The 15508-nt window shown below is 53.6% G+C and overlaps 2 protein-coding genes across 3 annotated transcripts; one reads left to right on the top strand and one right to left on the bottom strand.

Moving 5' to 3' along the window:
• Window positions 1–113: 113 nt before the first annotated feature.
• VAT1 (vesicle amine transport 1) lies at window positions 114–6840 on the bottom strand. Its single transcript, XM_039873382.1, has 6 exons — window positions 6364–6840; window positions 3355–3562; window positions 2777–2947; window positions 2583–2672; window positions 1785–2026; window positions 114–1640 (listed from the first exon to the last, which is right to left on the bottom strand). Exons 1-6 carry the CDS (start codon window positions 6769–6771, stop codon window positions 1557–1559), a joined length of 1203 nt encoding a protein of 400 aa, XP_039729316.1. The 5' UTR covers window positions 6772–6840; the 3' UTR covers window positions 114–1556.
• Window positions 6841–8211: 1371 nt separating this feature from the next.
• On the top strand, window positions 8212–11670 carry RND2 (Rho family GTPase 2). 2 transcript variants are annotated; one of them, XM_039873375.1, is made up of 5 exons: window positions 8212–8415; window positions 8888–8975; window positions 9764–9873; window positions 10566–10700; window positions 10913–11670. In XM_039873375.1, exons 1-5 carry the CDS (start codon window positions 8314–8316, stop codon window positions 11165–11167), a joined length of 690 nt encoding a protein of 229 aa, XP_039729309.1. In that variant the 5' UTR covers window positions 8212–8313; the 3' UTR covers window positions 11168–11670. The 2 variants fall into 2 exon arrangements, with proteins under 2 accessions (XP_039729309.1, XP_039729310.1); XM_039873376.1 differs by lacking the exon at window positions 8212–8415 and adding an exon at window positions 8471–8503.
• Window positions 11671–15508: the final 3838 nt, after the last annotated feature.

Genomic DNA, 15508 nt, shown 5'->3' with positions numbered 1-15508 from the left:
ATTTGGGCATGGAAGAGGCTTGGGGGGAAGGTGGAAACCCTAATCCTCCACTATCAGCACTGGTCTTCCACCAGCTCACCTGCCCCACCACTCTCAGAAGCAACATCCAGGACCCAGGGTTTGGATTTTTATTGACACAAACACAAAGGCAGCTTCGGTAATGGGGTGGGGTACACAAAAGCAGAAGTCGCACTTCATACCATTTAGGCCTCATTTAGACAAAGAGGCCGAGCCCCTCCCACCCACCTCCCGTTGGCATTGGTCTGGGCAGTAACCTCCCTAATTCCAGCTCAGAGAAAAGAGGGAGATACACCCCTACTCCAGAAAGTCCCCCCTTTGGTTCTAGTAGCCCAAGTTCTACACCCCTCCTTACTCCCCTGCTCCATCTCCCCACCCATGTAAACGAAGTTTGGGGCTGAGTCTGAAAAGCTGCCTCCCTGCTCTGAGAAGGCAGGGGGCCTTCCATGACTGTGTGGGGATGTGCTTTAATTTTTAATTTGGTCCCAAGATAAGAAATAGATAGCATTGCCTCCCAGAGCTCTGGCTGGTAAATATCACACTTATCTGCAAGGCTGAGAAAGCTTCCCCACCTTTCTCCTCAACCACCCATAGAGAACTGACAGCCCCAGAGACAGGACATGGCACAGACCCCAGGTGGTTACGGGCTGGCCTCCCATCCATTGGCACACACAGATTTTTGGTAGTGTTGTGGGACTGGGGAGCAGCAAAACCCCAGCTCCACCAGAACAAGGAAGGCACTGGGGAGTACAGGAGTAGAGAAGGTGTGAGACAGGGACCCCCCCACACACACACATACACAAGCACAAGTTTTCCATTGCTAAGGCACTGAGAACAAATCCAGAGAACTCAGTGAAGGAAGGGGGGCTCCGTGTCCCTCCCACAGAGTCATGACCTAGGGGAGCAGGTTCCTGCCCTTGTTGTAAGAGACAACCTTGGTTAAGAGTAGCAGTAAACCTGGAGGTGGAAGAAGCCCAATTGTGCTTAAGAACTTGGGGACAAGAGGATGAGGCCATGCAGTGAGGCAAGGGAGTTCAGAGGTGGGCACTGGCTGGCTCGGGTTGAAGGGACATGCTGGACTCACACAGATTGGCCCCATATCCTGAGCTGACATTTCACTTCTTTGGGGAGGTGGTGGGGCAGAAGCAGGAGGGGAGATGAGGCAGAGGCGGAAGCACGCAGAACAAGATGGGAAGGGACTGGCTAGCCTTGGCACAAAAGCAGCACAGCAGGCCCGGGGGGGAAAGGGTGGGGTCAGGAAGCAGCCGGCCTCCCTCTAACCCTCCCTGTCCCCTTGGCAGGGCCCAGACATCCAAGTGGTCACTTCCCAACCTCTTCATAGGGAAGGAAGGAGGGAGGGGGCAGCCCTGACTAAAGAGAAAGAACAGGATGGGGGAAGAGGTCATCACCACGGAGACAGTTGGGGGAGAGAGGGCAGAGCATTATGGTAGAGGATAAATTCAAGGGTCTGCTGGCCAGCAGAATGCGGCTTCCCAGCTTCTCTCTTCCCGGGTCCCGAGGGTCTCCCAGCCCCCGCCCTAGTTCTCCTTCTCTGGCCCAGGCACCAGGATGACTTTGCCCACATTCTTCTTCTCTTGCAACTGCCTCATGGCATCCGCCACCTGGAGAGGAAGACAAGACTGCTCCCAGTGCCATCCAGCCCCTCTAGAGAGCCAGCCTAAAGGAGGAATTCTACCCCTGGGACCCCAGCCTTCGCAGGTTCAGGTCCTACCCAGGCCATCCCTGCAGAGCCATCACACACTCACCTTCTCGAAGGGCCACACGGAGTCAATGTGGGGTTTGATGTGGCCCTGGTTGTAAAGAGCCAGGAGGCGGGCCACCACACCACTGACCAACTCCCCCTCATCATTCAGGGAGGCCAGGTAGAAGCCACACACAGCCCGGTTGGCTGGTAGCAGCTGCAGAGCTGTCACACTGAACTGATTCCACCATGTGCGTGCCAAGGCCATCAGGTTCCGCTTGGGGCCTGTCAGCATGTTGGCCATTCCTGAGAGACAAGGAGACAGTCTGTGAATCCAGGTGCCAGACGCATCCCTGTGTGTCCAGATCCATGCTCATTTGCCCACTGTGGGCCCCTTATAATTATCCACACCAGTGCCAGGGAGTGACAAGATAATCCCCCACATTCAGGCTACCAGGCCCAAAAAGACTCCAGGTGACTTGAAAATGCTTCTAATCTTTGTTTATTTTTGTGTGATATATATTTTTAAATGGAAATGAAGTTTGCCCAAGAATCTCAGGAGGGTAAAACAGAAGGCAGACTGGTTGATTTTGCATCAGGAATAATTCCCAAACAGGAACACAGAAAGAACACAGAATTTATTATGACTTGCATGCAAGGCTGTAAAAACAGAATGAATTATGACTTGCATGCAAGGCTGTAAAAACAGTAGCTGTGCCCAGGCAGCAGCAATCTGAGTGCAACACCCAGGCCCTGACACTAGAGCACCTGAGTCCCTGCCCCTTCTTCACTCAAAAGCCCTAGGCCCCTATATCCCACCCTGCTTCTCCTAAGTCCTCTCCATTCTGGCCCCCTGACTTACCATAGATGACCACTTTGCCCATTGGTTTGAGGAGGTTATAGCCCTTGGCAGTATCTGACCCACCTAAAGGGTCCATGACGATGTCCACTCCTGTCATAGAGTAAGGGGGCTCAGAAACAACATTAGAAGTCACTAATCTGGAGACCCTCTCCCTACCTCATGCCACCCTACCCCTTCCCATACCCTGACCCCACCTTTGGGGGAGATCTTCTTGATCTCATCTGCATAGTCAGTCGTATGGTAGTCAATGGGGTATGTGACCCCATTCTCCCTCAGCACCTCGTGTTTGCTGGCCGAGGCCGTTCCGAACACTGTCACATTCTCCACTGTACGGCACAGCTGCAAGGCAGCCATACCCACACCCCCTGCAACAAGACACTTTCATAAGGAGAGGACAGGATATAGAGTCACCCAGCCACCACTCTCCATTTTTGCCTCTCAAGGACCCAGACCATCACCTTCAGTTTGCCTGGGCTCCTTTGGAGGCTTTCTCCCCTAATCCCATGTCCAATTTCTATGACTGAGGATTGGGGGGAGGGTGGCTGGCAAGAAAGGGATGCTGGGTGAGGGTATGTTGCTATGGATAAGCACATCAGGCTGGACCTGATGCCTGAAAGTTGCCACGGCAACAATATTGCAGAGGCCTCTGGGCGCCATAGGCCAAGGCAGCCTGTTGTTGCCATGACAGCAGTCGAGATCTGCTGCAGGGAAGGGGCCTAGAAGGAAATCTAGGTGGGGTAAGGAGTGGGGATGAAGGGAAGGAGCCTGTCACCTGCAGCCATGTGTACCAAGACACTGTGGCCAGGCTGTAGGTTGCCGAAGTCAAAGAGGACCATGTAGGCTGTGATGTAATTGACCAGCAAAGCAGCAGCTTCCTCAAAGGTCATGGCCTCAGGCATCAGGTAGGTGTTGGTTGAGGGCACAGTCACCTCCTCCTGCCACATGCCTGACCGGATAAACACCATCACCCGGTCCCCTACCTTGAAGAATGGAAGAAGAGCATGATTTAGTCACTCATTCACTCACCCATTAGCAATGTGGGACCTTCCGTTATGTACAAGGCCCTCTTTCTGGTAATGCAGTAACAGCAGAAGCAGCAGTAGTAGTCATAGTAATAATAATAATGTCATCAAAAACAATAACTTACCTTTATTGAGTGCTTACCAAGGTACAGGCCCTATTATAAGTGATTTATATATGAAGGCTCAACTAATCCTTATGCCTGCTCTTTGAGGTAGATCCTATCTTTATCTCCATTTTACAGATGTTAGACTTTACAATTGTGTAAGGTCCCTGATGCAAGAAGCTTACATTTAAGGCGGTATGAAGTATTGTTGAAGAGATCAAACTGCTTCTGTTTAAAAAAAAATGGGTTCTACTGTATACTGACAGTATGACCTTGGGCCAATAAAAAATTACTTAACTTTTTGAGCCCCAGTTTTCCTATCTATAAAATAGGGCAGTTATGAAGATTAAGTGGCAAAAAAATCATTCAGTGATTTTTTTTTTTAGCCCAATGTTAGCCACATAGTAGGCACTTAGTAGGTTTAGCTAATAATAATGATAACAAATAATGACAGTAACAGTAGCAAGGAGGGGAGATCACTAATCCAGTAACTGAAGTAAGAGGGAGTATGTGGTACGTGCCATATCACCGCACAGGTAAAGGTCTCTGAGCAGTTAGAGCTGGGTGTGGTCACCTCAGAAGTATCTGAGCCAGCATTGGGGACCAAGAAGACACCTTCACCCAGAGATGGGGGAAGGGTGGTGGACAAGGAGAGCCACACAATCCCACCCACCAGGAAAAGATATTTTCCTCACTCTCAGCAACCTGCAGGTGAGCCTCCTTATAGGAGAGAAAGGAAGAAAACAGAACCCTTCCTCGCAGCTTAGCAACTGGAGTCAAGGGGAGGACGGGGAAAGGGAGCCTTCTCAGGAGAAAGGCAGGCCTGTCCTCCCTCTCTGAAGAGCACAGAGAGGGAGGTTTGAGTGCTGTTCTGGGACAATCCGGGTCTATCTTGGTTCCTGCCAGGAATGATGGGAATTCTGTATACTAACCAGACTTGGGATCCATGAAGAAGGAGGATGGGACTCCCCTACACACCCTTTTTCATGTCCTCAAGGCCCCACACTCCACTGAGGAAGACTTCTCAGGGTAGGCTGGGATCTTTCCCTGTAAGCACTGGTCTGAGATGAGGTCTAGGGAATGGAAGCATTCCACCCCAGGACTCAGGACTAGCAGGCTCGGCAATCACCCTGGAAGCCTGGGAAAAATGCAGTGGTCAGTCTGGGTGGTGGCCAGGCCCAGATCTGGCCCAGAACAAGACTCACCACTTACCCAGGTTAATGCCCACCCCTCAGCCCATCGCAGGGCAGGGTCAGCCCTGGAATACTGGGAGGCAGAGAGGGCTCTCCCCAGAAAATCCAGCCTCTTACAATCAGATTCTTGCCCTGGACAGGATATCCTGTATTTACCAAGCGGAAAGTGTGGGGAGGAGAGGTTAGGTGGGTGGCCTTGAGCAGTAACTCCCCCCACCAAAAAGAAAAAAATAAAGAATTCCTCGTAGCACCTTCTCAAGAGTAGGATTATTTAGAAGTCAGTGGAAAGGGTGAGGCCAGAGCTGAATTCAGAAAAAAAGCCCTTTAAAGAGATGTTCGCATGTACAAAAAAAATCCAAGAATTCCAGCTCTGAGATCTGGAACAGGCAGGTCAGGTAAGAAGAAGGCTGCATCTTAAGAGCCTCTCTTGCAGGGACCTGATTTGAAAGGAAACCCCTCAACAAATGACGTGCAAAGGCTCACCCAAAGTTTCTCAAAAAGTTGGTCATTTGGAACTCTCTGGTGTCCAGGGTTGTGGCCAAGATTACTGATAAACGAAAAAGAGAAACAGCCTGGCAGAGCTGGGCCAACCTGCTCCCAGGGCCACATCCCCAATCCCAGACCAAATGGGCAATGCCGGGGTTTCTGAGGGTCCTCCACAAGGAAGGCAGAAGCGGGTTCTGACCGCCGGAACGTTCCCAAGGGCACACCCGGGGTCGTGGCCCCACAGCAGAGTCACCGGAGGAGGAGATATTGCAGTCACGGGAGGCAGAGTCCAAGACAAAGATTCAGAGACCCAATCTTTCCCTCTCCTCGTGCCTCCCTCCCGCCATCCCCCAAATCAGACTGGCAGTGTAGAGCGGGTGGAGGGGTGGCGGCAGTCTCCCTTTCCTTCAAGATGGGCGTGTCTCGTCTCTTGGCCCTGCTCTGGGAGGGGCCGCCTCACACCCCAACAGACCACGGGGCTGCATGTGACTAGGGCTCTGGCACCGCCATACGCCCCCGCCAAACCCCGAATACATAGCTCCTCAAGCTCCCTCGGGGAAAGAGGCACAACCGTCATTCAGGTTCAGAGACCACAATTACCTGGGGAGTATTTGGCGGGTAGGGGTACAGGTGTGGTTTTCCTGGGGATTGGGGTGGGGTGTAGGCCATTGTACGCATGCGCGTGGGAAGCCTTATTGTTTTCCCCCACACACCCACCATCGCAGCTTCTGGGCGGCGGCCACAGTTAAAAATGGTTGAGGAAGGGGCGATAACTCTGTCTCTACCCCCACCCTCAAATATAAATCCAGTTCTCCATGAGCCTCAGAACCAGGCTGCTTTTCAACGCTTTCTATACCCGTCAACCTCAGACCGTGCCACATTCCTCAGCCCTGCCACACCCCTGGCACCCTCTCACTCCTGCCCCAATGCCGCTTGGCCTGCGCAGCCTCTCCCTGCCCTGCCCTGGCCCGCTCACCATACGGTCATTGACGCCCTCGCCCACCGCGATCACGACTCCCGCGCCTTCTATGCCGGGAGTGAGGGGCGGCGGCGGCAGCCGGTCATGCAGCCCCTGCCGAGCCAGAAGGTCAGAGAAGTTGAGCCCGCAGGCTCGAACGCGCAACGTCAGATGGCCGGGCCCAGGGGCCGGGGGCGCGGCCGGCCGGGTCTGCAGCTTCAGCTTGTCGTAGCCTCCGAATCCTGTGAGCACCAGGCAACGCAACTGCGGAGGCGACGCGGCGGCGGCCTCCTCGGAGGCCTTGGGTGGCTGGGCATCGCTGGCTGCTTTGCCATCCGGGGGCTGCGAAGAGGCGTCTTCTCCGGCCCCAGCCTCGGCCGCCGCCACCACGACGGCTGCCTCTGCTACTTCTCTCTCGGCTGACATGGCTGGGAATCCTGACGTGCGCACACAGGAGGATCGAGTATGCACAGCTGGGGAGGGCGGGGCACACGTCAGGAAGAGCTGCGGCTTCAGTCTTGGAACCGGCGGGGCGTGGCGCCGGGCCGGGGGCGGGGCCTGGCTCGCTCACTTAAAGGGCCAGAGCCACAGCGCGGTAGCTGCAGTCGCGCGAAAAGCGGTCACAGGGAACATCTGGGGACAGACACGCGCAAGGGCCTTCTTGGAGTCTTGCAGATCGCGATTTAATTAATTAATTTATTCGTTCATAATAAACCTTATGCAAGTTAAAAAAAATATGTCGAAGGGCAGTCTGAAGGACGATCCCAAAACTTGAGCTGACATCAGATTTGGGGAGCCAGCCACCTGTGGACCGGAACCCAACCAAGTTGTTCTTCAGGCTCTGGCTCTACCCATGTGTGACTCATTTCATGTAGTCTAGCACTGGCAAACTTGAAGAAGAGAGATCGAGTCTTTAAAGTTTTCCATCTGATTTTGTTCGTTAAAGTTCTGTGCCTCGGTTTTCCTTTCTGTAAAATGGAAAATAATGATGTCGCTTGGCGAAGTGTAAAGAAAATTAAATCACGTATCCTCGATTTAAAGAAGAGCTTTTAAAAGATACCATTCCAATGCAAATCACTGATTCTGAATCAAGCCTGAAATGACTTTGGAGCTTGTCTCTGGCTCCAGCTGTCACTCTGGGCAGTTCTACCTGCCTCTTTTTCCTCCCCATCTCTGTCTCTCCGAAGTATCCACCAGAAGACGCAGCTCCCCAAAAACTTTTCACCTTGCTTTTGGCTGGAGAAACTCATTTCTGCTTCCCTGCTAATCCAAGCCCGTCGTTAAATCATCAAGCCCCAGACTAGGCCTTCCGTTGCCATGGGGACAGAAAGCCTTGACGTAACCTTTGTCCTGGTGGGTGTGTTGGAGTCCATACTCTTTGCCCAAGACTCCCTGCCGGGACAGGAGAGTGGAGGAGGGAGACCGAACCCAAAAGACTCTCTCCTTCATCTAACATCTTGCAGCCCCTCCTGTTCAAGAAGTGGATGATTGCTCCCGCGCGTGTCCGCACTAGCACACTGGCGTGCACGCGCGAGCACGCAGAAGGCCCGAGCCTCGTGCGTGTGCTGATCCTACCCTACCCCTCAAAACTTCGCCCGAGCTCTTCCCCATTCCCAAGGAAGTCAAATCAGTCAAATAGCCCGACTCGGCCCGCCCCAAAACTCCAGGGGCCCCTTAGATCACACCGGGCGAGCTAGATCCCTGATCCCGGGACTAGGTTTCCCCGAGCCCCGCCCAGCTCCTCTGGGCCCCGCCCCCCGAGTGAGCGGGCGGGAGGCGGGGTCGGGGGCGCGGCCGCCGGGTTGGGGGCGGGGCGGAGGGGGGGGCCGCGGCCCCGGGCGGGGGCTCGGCGCGGGCCCGCGAGATGCCGGTGTCCGCGGCCCGAGCGGCTGCAGCTGCAGCGGCTGGGGAGGCTGCAGCGGGGCCCGGGAGGGGGACTGCGCGGGGGGCCGGCGCATAGCCGGGACCATGGAGGGTCAGAGCGGCCGTTGCAAGATCGTAGTGGTGGGGGACGCGGAGTGCGGCAAGACGGCGCTGCTGCAGGTGTTCGCCAAGGACGCCTATCCCGGGGTGAGGGACTGGCGTCTTGGGAGAGGGTAACTGAGGCCGCGGGGGCGGATGACTGGGGCCCCAGGAACGGATGGAAATGGGTGCTGGGGTAATCAGGGGAAAGAGGGGCTCAGAGGAGGCGGGGAGTGGTGTTAAAGGGGCTCTGAAAGACTGCAGAAGGGATTAGGGGTGGGGAGGTGGGGATCAGGGTGGGATGAAGATGGGTTTGAGAGAAGCAGAGGATCCCGGGGGGCGCTAAGGGAATGTCGGGGGTCCTGGGCATCGTAGAGGAGAAGGACTAGGGGCTGAAAAAACTGGGAGGGGGTCTGGGAACCTAGCAGAGATTCCCTGAGGCAGCCACTCCTGGGATCTCCCCTTTGCCCAACACCAAATCAACTTGTGTACAGGGGCTGGGCTGGACAGAGTGTGGGAGTGAGGAGAGCATTTGGGGTGAGGATTGGAGGATCTCATCTTGACCCATCCCTCTTTGCAGAGTTATGTCCCCACCGTGTTTGAGAACTACACCGCGAGCTTTGAGATCGACAAGCGCCGCATTGAGCTCAACATGTGGGACACTTCAGGTAGCCAAGTCCCTGGGGTCACCCTAACTATGAAGACCCCTACTTTGGTTGGTATTGCCCTTGGCTAGACCCTTAGGCTCCAGGTCAGCTCAGCCCATCCATTCAATTCTAGGAGGGAGGGAAATCAATTTTCTGCCTAAAGTCAGGGAAACTGAGGCAGAGCTTGCTGACAAACATAGAAACTATGTCCAGTATCCAATCCCCTCTGGACTCGGCTTACCTGGGAAAGTTGGGAAGGAATGTTTTTTTCATTTGGGAACATGTTTTTTAGGAGATAGGACTGGGTTTAGAAAAGCCATTTAGAATTTCTTTGGGAACTGCTTTGGGTTTAGGAACTGCTTTTCTAAACTGAACTGTAGAAATCTGAGATCAAGTCCCAAGAGGATAGGAGAACTCTCCCTTCTCCCAAAAGGAGAAGTGTTTTTATTTTTATCCTGGTCCTCTGGAGGGCTTTAGAAGATGTCTGTCAAAGCCCAGAAAGCACATGCAAAATTTTGTGAGAATGTCGACAAATTTCATGAGCTTCTCAGACTCAGGAAAGATTAAGAATGATTACTTTTAGAGAAACCCCTAGGGAAGTAGAGAGCTGTTTTCTCACATCTAACCTACCCTCTGCCTCCCTCCACCTTAGAGAAACACAGACTCCTTGATGAGTATTAATAATTGCTCTTTTCCATTCTCTGCTCCTAACTTCCCTTAACCAGTATTGCTAAGGTCTCCCATTCCGTTCCAGGCGTTGCATCCACTCAGGACCCTCATCTGTCCCCTCTCTCCCTGTCTTTTCTCAGGTTCCTCTTACTATGATAACGTACGGCCCCTGGCCTATCCTGATTCAGATGCTGTACTCATCTGCTTTGACATTAGCCGACCAGAAACACTGGACAGTGTCCTCAAGAAGGTGGGAGCCTGAGGAAACAGGAAGCTAGACTCAGAAGGACCAGAAACTGTGGTCCTGACACAATATAAGCCATCAGCTGGGAGTGTATGAAGTTCTCATCCTCCTCCACCCCCCTTTCCTGGAAATTAGTCCTCAGAGCTAGATAGGGCATCTGGAGGTGATGAGGCAGAGCAGGGAGAGGTACTCAAGGGATTCCTTAGCCACTCATCTCCTTGGGCATGGGAGCCCCATATGGACAGGATGGGAATGCTGCTCTTGGAATTCAGGAAAGCCCTCTCCAGGCCCCTATTTCCATGAGAAAAGCCCGTGGTGAAAGGATAGAAGTCAGCTAAGGCAGCCCCAGTTCCCAGATGGGGGAGGGTAGGGCAGGATTGGTCTGTTCCCAGGAACAAATTTGGGACAGGGAAGGTTCTAGGCTGGCACATGCTTCATGGCCCCTGAGGTAGAAGAAAGGCCCCCAACCCTACAGCCCGACTGCAGTCCTCAGCTCCCTCCCGTTCCATACCCCATCCTGCTTTCAGCCCAAGCCCACCAGTCTCACATCCTTGCTTACATGGGAGAATCCAGAGGGGTGCATGGTTTTCACATGCCGTGAGGAAGAATGTCCTCCTGGCATGGAGGATGATTCACCCTGTACCTTCTTCGTTCCCTCTATAACTCTATTTTCTTTTCTGTTTTCTTCCCTCAAATAGTGGCAAGGGGAGACTCAGGAGTTTTGCCCCAATGCCAAGGTTGTGCTGGTTGGCTGTAAATTGGACATGCGGACTGACCTGGCCACACTGAGGGAGCTGTCCAAGCAGAGACTTATCCCTGTTACACATGAGCAGGTAGGACCCTTGACCTCTGACCTAGTCCTGGCCTGGACCTCCCATCTCTGACCTTCTCAATCTCTTATTTTAAAACACCCTACTTTGCTCATCCCTTGCCCTGGCCTCTGACCTCTGACCTGATCCCTTGACCCTCTCCTCCAGCCTCTATGCTCCTTGCCAGGGCTGTAGGCCAGGTCCCATAACTTCCTCCATGCACTCCATCCTTCCAGGGTACTGTGCTGGCCAAGCAGGTGGGGGCCGTGTCCTACGTGGAGTGCTCCTCCAGGTCCTCTGAGCGCAGCGTCAGGGATGTTTTCCACGTGGCCACAGTGGCCTCCCTTGGCCGTGGCACTAGGCAGCTTCGCCGTACTGATTCACGCCGGGGACTGCAGCGATCTTCTCAGCTGGCAGGACGGCCAGACCGGGGCAACGGGAATGAAGGCGAGATACACAAGGATCGAGCCAAGAGCTGCAATCTCATGTGAGGGGCCGGGGTGGGGCAGTGTCAAGAGAGGTGGCAAAGGGTACAGTTGTTCCCCAGCCTGCACCCAGGCTTCCTGACTTTGGCTAGGGCTTCAGGGCAGGCTAAGTGAGCAATTCTCCTGAGCAAGGGAGCCACAGGCAAAGGGTGCCACCATTCCCCACATTCTCATCCCCCTCTTCTCGACAGGAAGTTGAGGGAGCTAGCAGGACAGGCATCTAGGCCTGGAGCTGGGATGGGGCACGGGGGTTGGGGAAGCTGGCATCAAGCAGTGACCTTGGTTGAGTCTCAGTATGTGAATGATGCCTTCTTTCCCCACCTCCAGTTCCATATCCTGGCCCTGGCTTCTTTCCCTAAGGAAAATATCCATTTCATGCCCTTCCCTCTACTTTCACTTCTACAGCTGTTCTCACTCCTTCTAACCTCTAGGCAACATGCACTAAATTAAAAAGCAAGTTGATAAGCCCCTCCCCCCATTTGCCCACTGGTCCTAGCTCCCCTCTCCCCCCCCCCCCCCCCCCATATTCCTCCAACAGTCCCCTCATCACTGTGCCTCCATGTCCATGGTGAAAACGGGCTGTGGCTTTTAGTTTGTTGCTTTCAAAAAAAAAAGTCTACCAATTTCTAGGAGCAGGAGGGAAAGTTAGACTTCTAGAAGAACTTTCCTGTCTATGCTCACAGAAGTAGCAGAGGCGAAAGTCGCAGGTTGGGTCAGCAGTGTCGTTTTAAGAGCTAAAGGAGGGGGAGTAGGTATCTTGGGAATTTTCATCTCAGTTAATGAGCCAGACAATCCTAAGGCCATTAGGGGGGTTTTACGTGGACTGATGTGCTATTCATTAGTCTAATTGGGGTCCCCTGCTAGTGTGGAAGGGGTCTGCTGAAGTGGTCCAGGCACCTTGTTCACTGTCCTGGCAGTTGTAGGGGTAGGGAAGGCATCAAAAGCTTCCAGGGTCAGTTCAGAAGCTGACCCTGGGCAGAGTAAAATTTCCCAGGGGGACAGAGGTTTGATTCTGGGGCCCTACCCAAGGGCGGGCAAGGGTTCTCACCATCTTTCCATCTTGAGCTCCTTGAAATTTGAGGGGAGCATCAGCTGAGTTTAGGGTCACACCACCACCCCACCTCTTAAAGAAGGAAAGCTGGCGGAGGGGCCGGCTGGAGCACTTGTTGTCAGGAAAGACAGTGCTGGTCTGTTTTCTCTGGAGTCTGGTTTCACATTGTCCTGTATTCCCTCCCTGGCTCTGGTCCCACTGGCCTCTTTTCGGTGACATTCTCCCCCAGGAACCATCCGTGGCTCTCCCCTCCCCCAGCCCCAGCCAGTTCTTCCAGAAACACTCTGGGAGAGAACACAGACCTTACCCTCCCATCTGCTGGGATCCCCCCTAATTCACCGCCTATCCCTCCCCCATTCATTCAGTAAATATGTACTGAGCACCAACTGTGTGCCAGACACTGGCTTAGGAGACTGAAAGAACCAGTATCTCTGCTCTGGAGGCCAGCCCAGCAGGGAACAGAAGTACTGCAGGTGTGACTGTTTTGGCTGTGGGAGTTTCTTACAGTCTCCGGAGCCAGCCCTCTGAGCTAGGTCCCAAGGGTTGAGGGTTCAAGAGGAGTTTACCAGGCAGGGAAAGGGTAAGAAAGGCACTCTGAACAAGAGGGTACAGCATGTGCAGACACATGGAGATGAGAAAGAACATGGCACGGTTGGGGCTGCCATGGCTAGAAGGGCAGAAGACAAAGCTGAGAAGGTCTATCGGGGCCACTGCAGGGTCCACAAAGGACCCAGGACCTCATTCTGAGGATGTGAGGAGGCATTAGGGATTGCAAGCGGAGAATGAAGTGACCAGATTTGGTTTTTGGATAGAAGGTTATCTGGATGAGGTGATGGGGGCCTGGGGATTTGGCTCTGAGATGCGTTATCTAAAATAGCTTCTCCTTTCCCTATGCAAGGGCCCAGCCTTGAAATGAAAGGAAACCCCCACCCTCTCCTGGCTCGTCACCCTCTCCCTACCTCTCTCTACCTCTCCTCCAGGACCCTGTTCTGGTCCATCTCAGCCAATCTTCTCAAGAATTCTGGGACAGCTTCAGGGGCACAGGGTACCCCACGCTCTCAAACTAAGACCTGTTTAGAGGCTGACTATGAGATCCTCCTCAAGGACCCTAAGTCCTGGATTGGGGGTGCTGGAAAAGGCTGGGGCTTCCAGACCCATCTCTCAGTCTGGTCCCAAAGGACTGACCCTCCCCACACTGGGACCTGCTGTACCATTGACTTGGGATATGGGGCCTTGTGGCTTCTCTTTTCCACTTCGAACTTTAGTACAAAGCAGGCTCAAGCCGGTGGCCGCCAAAGTGCAGTCTGCGCCCCTCTCTTCTCCCAACCTCCCTCTCCTGCTGTGCTCAGGGAACGCAAACACATTTCAATATCCGCCTAAAGCAAATATAATTAGGAAGATAAATCAGCTGGAGGAGCCCCCAAAGTTTAATACATTTCCAATACCACTGGCAACAGATTTTGATCCCTTCTGCAGGTCTGGGTTGCCAGACGTTTTATTTCTGGGTAGGGGGCCATGCCTCTGGGCTCAGGAGCCCACTAGGTGGGAGGAGGAAATGGAGCTGTTGTTCCTTGATCTTCAAAGGCCTCTGCAGGCTGGGGAGAGGGGACCTAACCCCCACTCTCACCCCAGATGGGGAGTCAGACTGGGTTTCCTCCCCTGCAGCTGTTTCCCCCACAAATTAGACTCTGGTTTGGGAAACAATGTAGCCTCGTTAATCATTTAATGAAATAAACAACTAATCATGCTGTGATGCTTACAGTGTTTCTTAACCTCAGCAATCAGTCTGCCCAGGAGGAGGAGGAGGAAGGTTGGGATGGGGCCAGGGCAGGGGCAGGGACTTGGTCTAACCTCCAAAATGCTTCAGCTGACAGAGGGTCATCTTCTTTGTGACTCCGGCCTTCCCAGGAGGGAGAGTCTTGAAAAGAGCTTGAGATTTGGAGGCAGAAGTTTGAGTGCTTGGGTTCCAGCTCTGCCCCTTCCTCCCTGGGGAGCCTTTGGTGAGATCCTGCACCTGTATGAATTTCAGTTTTCACGCCTGGAAAAGGGAGCTGATCACATCTACTTCACTGTGTTGTTGAGGAAGATTCAGAGAGGAGAAAGGACGTAGAAGAGCTCTTTGACCCCTTAAAGGAGGCTGAACTGATGTCAACCTTTTTTCTTTACAACTTAGACATCTAGTTCTTCTGAGCTGGGCCTGAGGGAATCAGGATCTTGGAGGGGGCTTCTTGTGCTGGGGATATAAAGGCTGGAGGAAGGCCAACACACAGAAAGGGGCGATTGCTATGTCCTGTTCCCACACCTATCCCCAGGGCTAGATAGCTTTAGTGACTTCTCTTAAGTCTCAGTGCCTTTGGTCCCCATTCTTCTGAACTCTCCTATTACCTTTTCTGAAGTCTCTGGGTGAAGACCCCATGTTGCCATAGTGACCCCACCGCAGATACACTCAGACTGGTCCCGAAGGCTGAAGGAGGTGGGTCATGTCCCCGAGGTTGCCAGTGGACACCAGCAATCCTGGCATAGCTCTCTCCACCAACCCCACACTCTCTTCCCCAGGAAAGGGGTTCAGCTCTTATGCAGTATCCCCCCTTCCCTCTCTAACAACAAAGGAGTTTTTTCTACACACTGCAGCCCCTCGCCTGCCTTCCCCCTACCAGCTGGGTTCCCAGGTCTCTCCCCATCTCTAGTCAATCTACTCCCTCTTGTCAAGGTTGGGGATGAGAGTCAGAGAGAGGGAGGCTCCAGGTCCAGGCGGGTGGGGTGAGTCCCAAGCAGCTACCTCCCAGCAGCCAGAGAGACAAGAGGGACACATACATAAGTGCTCCTCCCTCCCAGGAAAATGCCTCCTCTGCTGTTGACTCCTAAATAACAGATGTCTGTCTGCATATTAATGAGATTGGACGAATAATTGGTGAGTTTTTCATTCAGTGTCAGAATGAACCCGGAGGCCTTATGTTCATGAACACAGACACCCACTCACACACACACCCCCACCCCACTCTCTTTCCCCAGAGCACAATAAGACAGACGCAGATGCTGGCAAGCTTGACCCACAGAGTGGAGGGGCAGACGGAGCTGGGAGGGGGTGTCAGCAGGAGGGACAACTCCAAGGGCTGGGGCAGGATTTGTTAGGTTTCTCCCTCTTGATTGCCATCTCCCCAGCCCCCCAGGGACAAAGCTTGCATTTGTGAGATTTTACCACATGCAGAAGGGGCCCGAAGGAAGGTGGGAACCGGATAGAGAGGATTGTGGGGAAAGGCAAGCGCTGCCTGGGGGGTTAGGGAGCAGGCAACAAA

This window comes from Pteropus medius, unplaced genomic scaffold (assembly GCF_902729225.1).
Source record: "Pteropus medius unplaced genomic scaffold, Ma_sr-lr_union100, whole genome shotgun sequence".
Taxonomy (NCBI): Eukaryota; Metazoa; Chordata; class Mammalia; order Chiroptera; family Pteropodidae; genus Pteropus; species Pteropus medius.
This window is presented reverse-complemented; position numbering and strand designations above follow the sequence as displayed.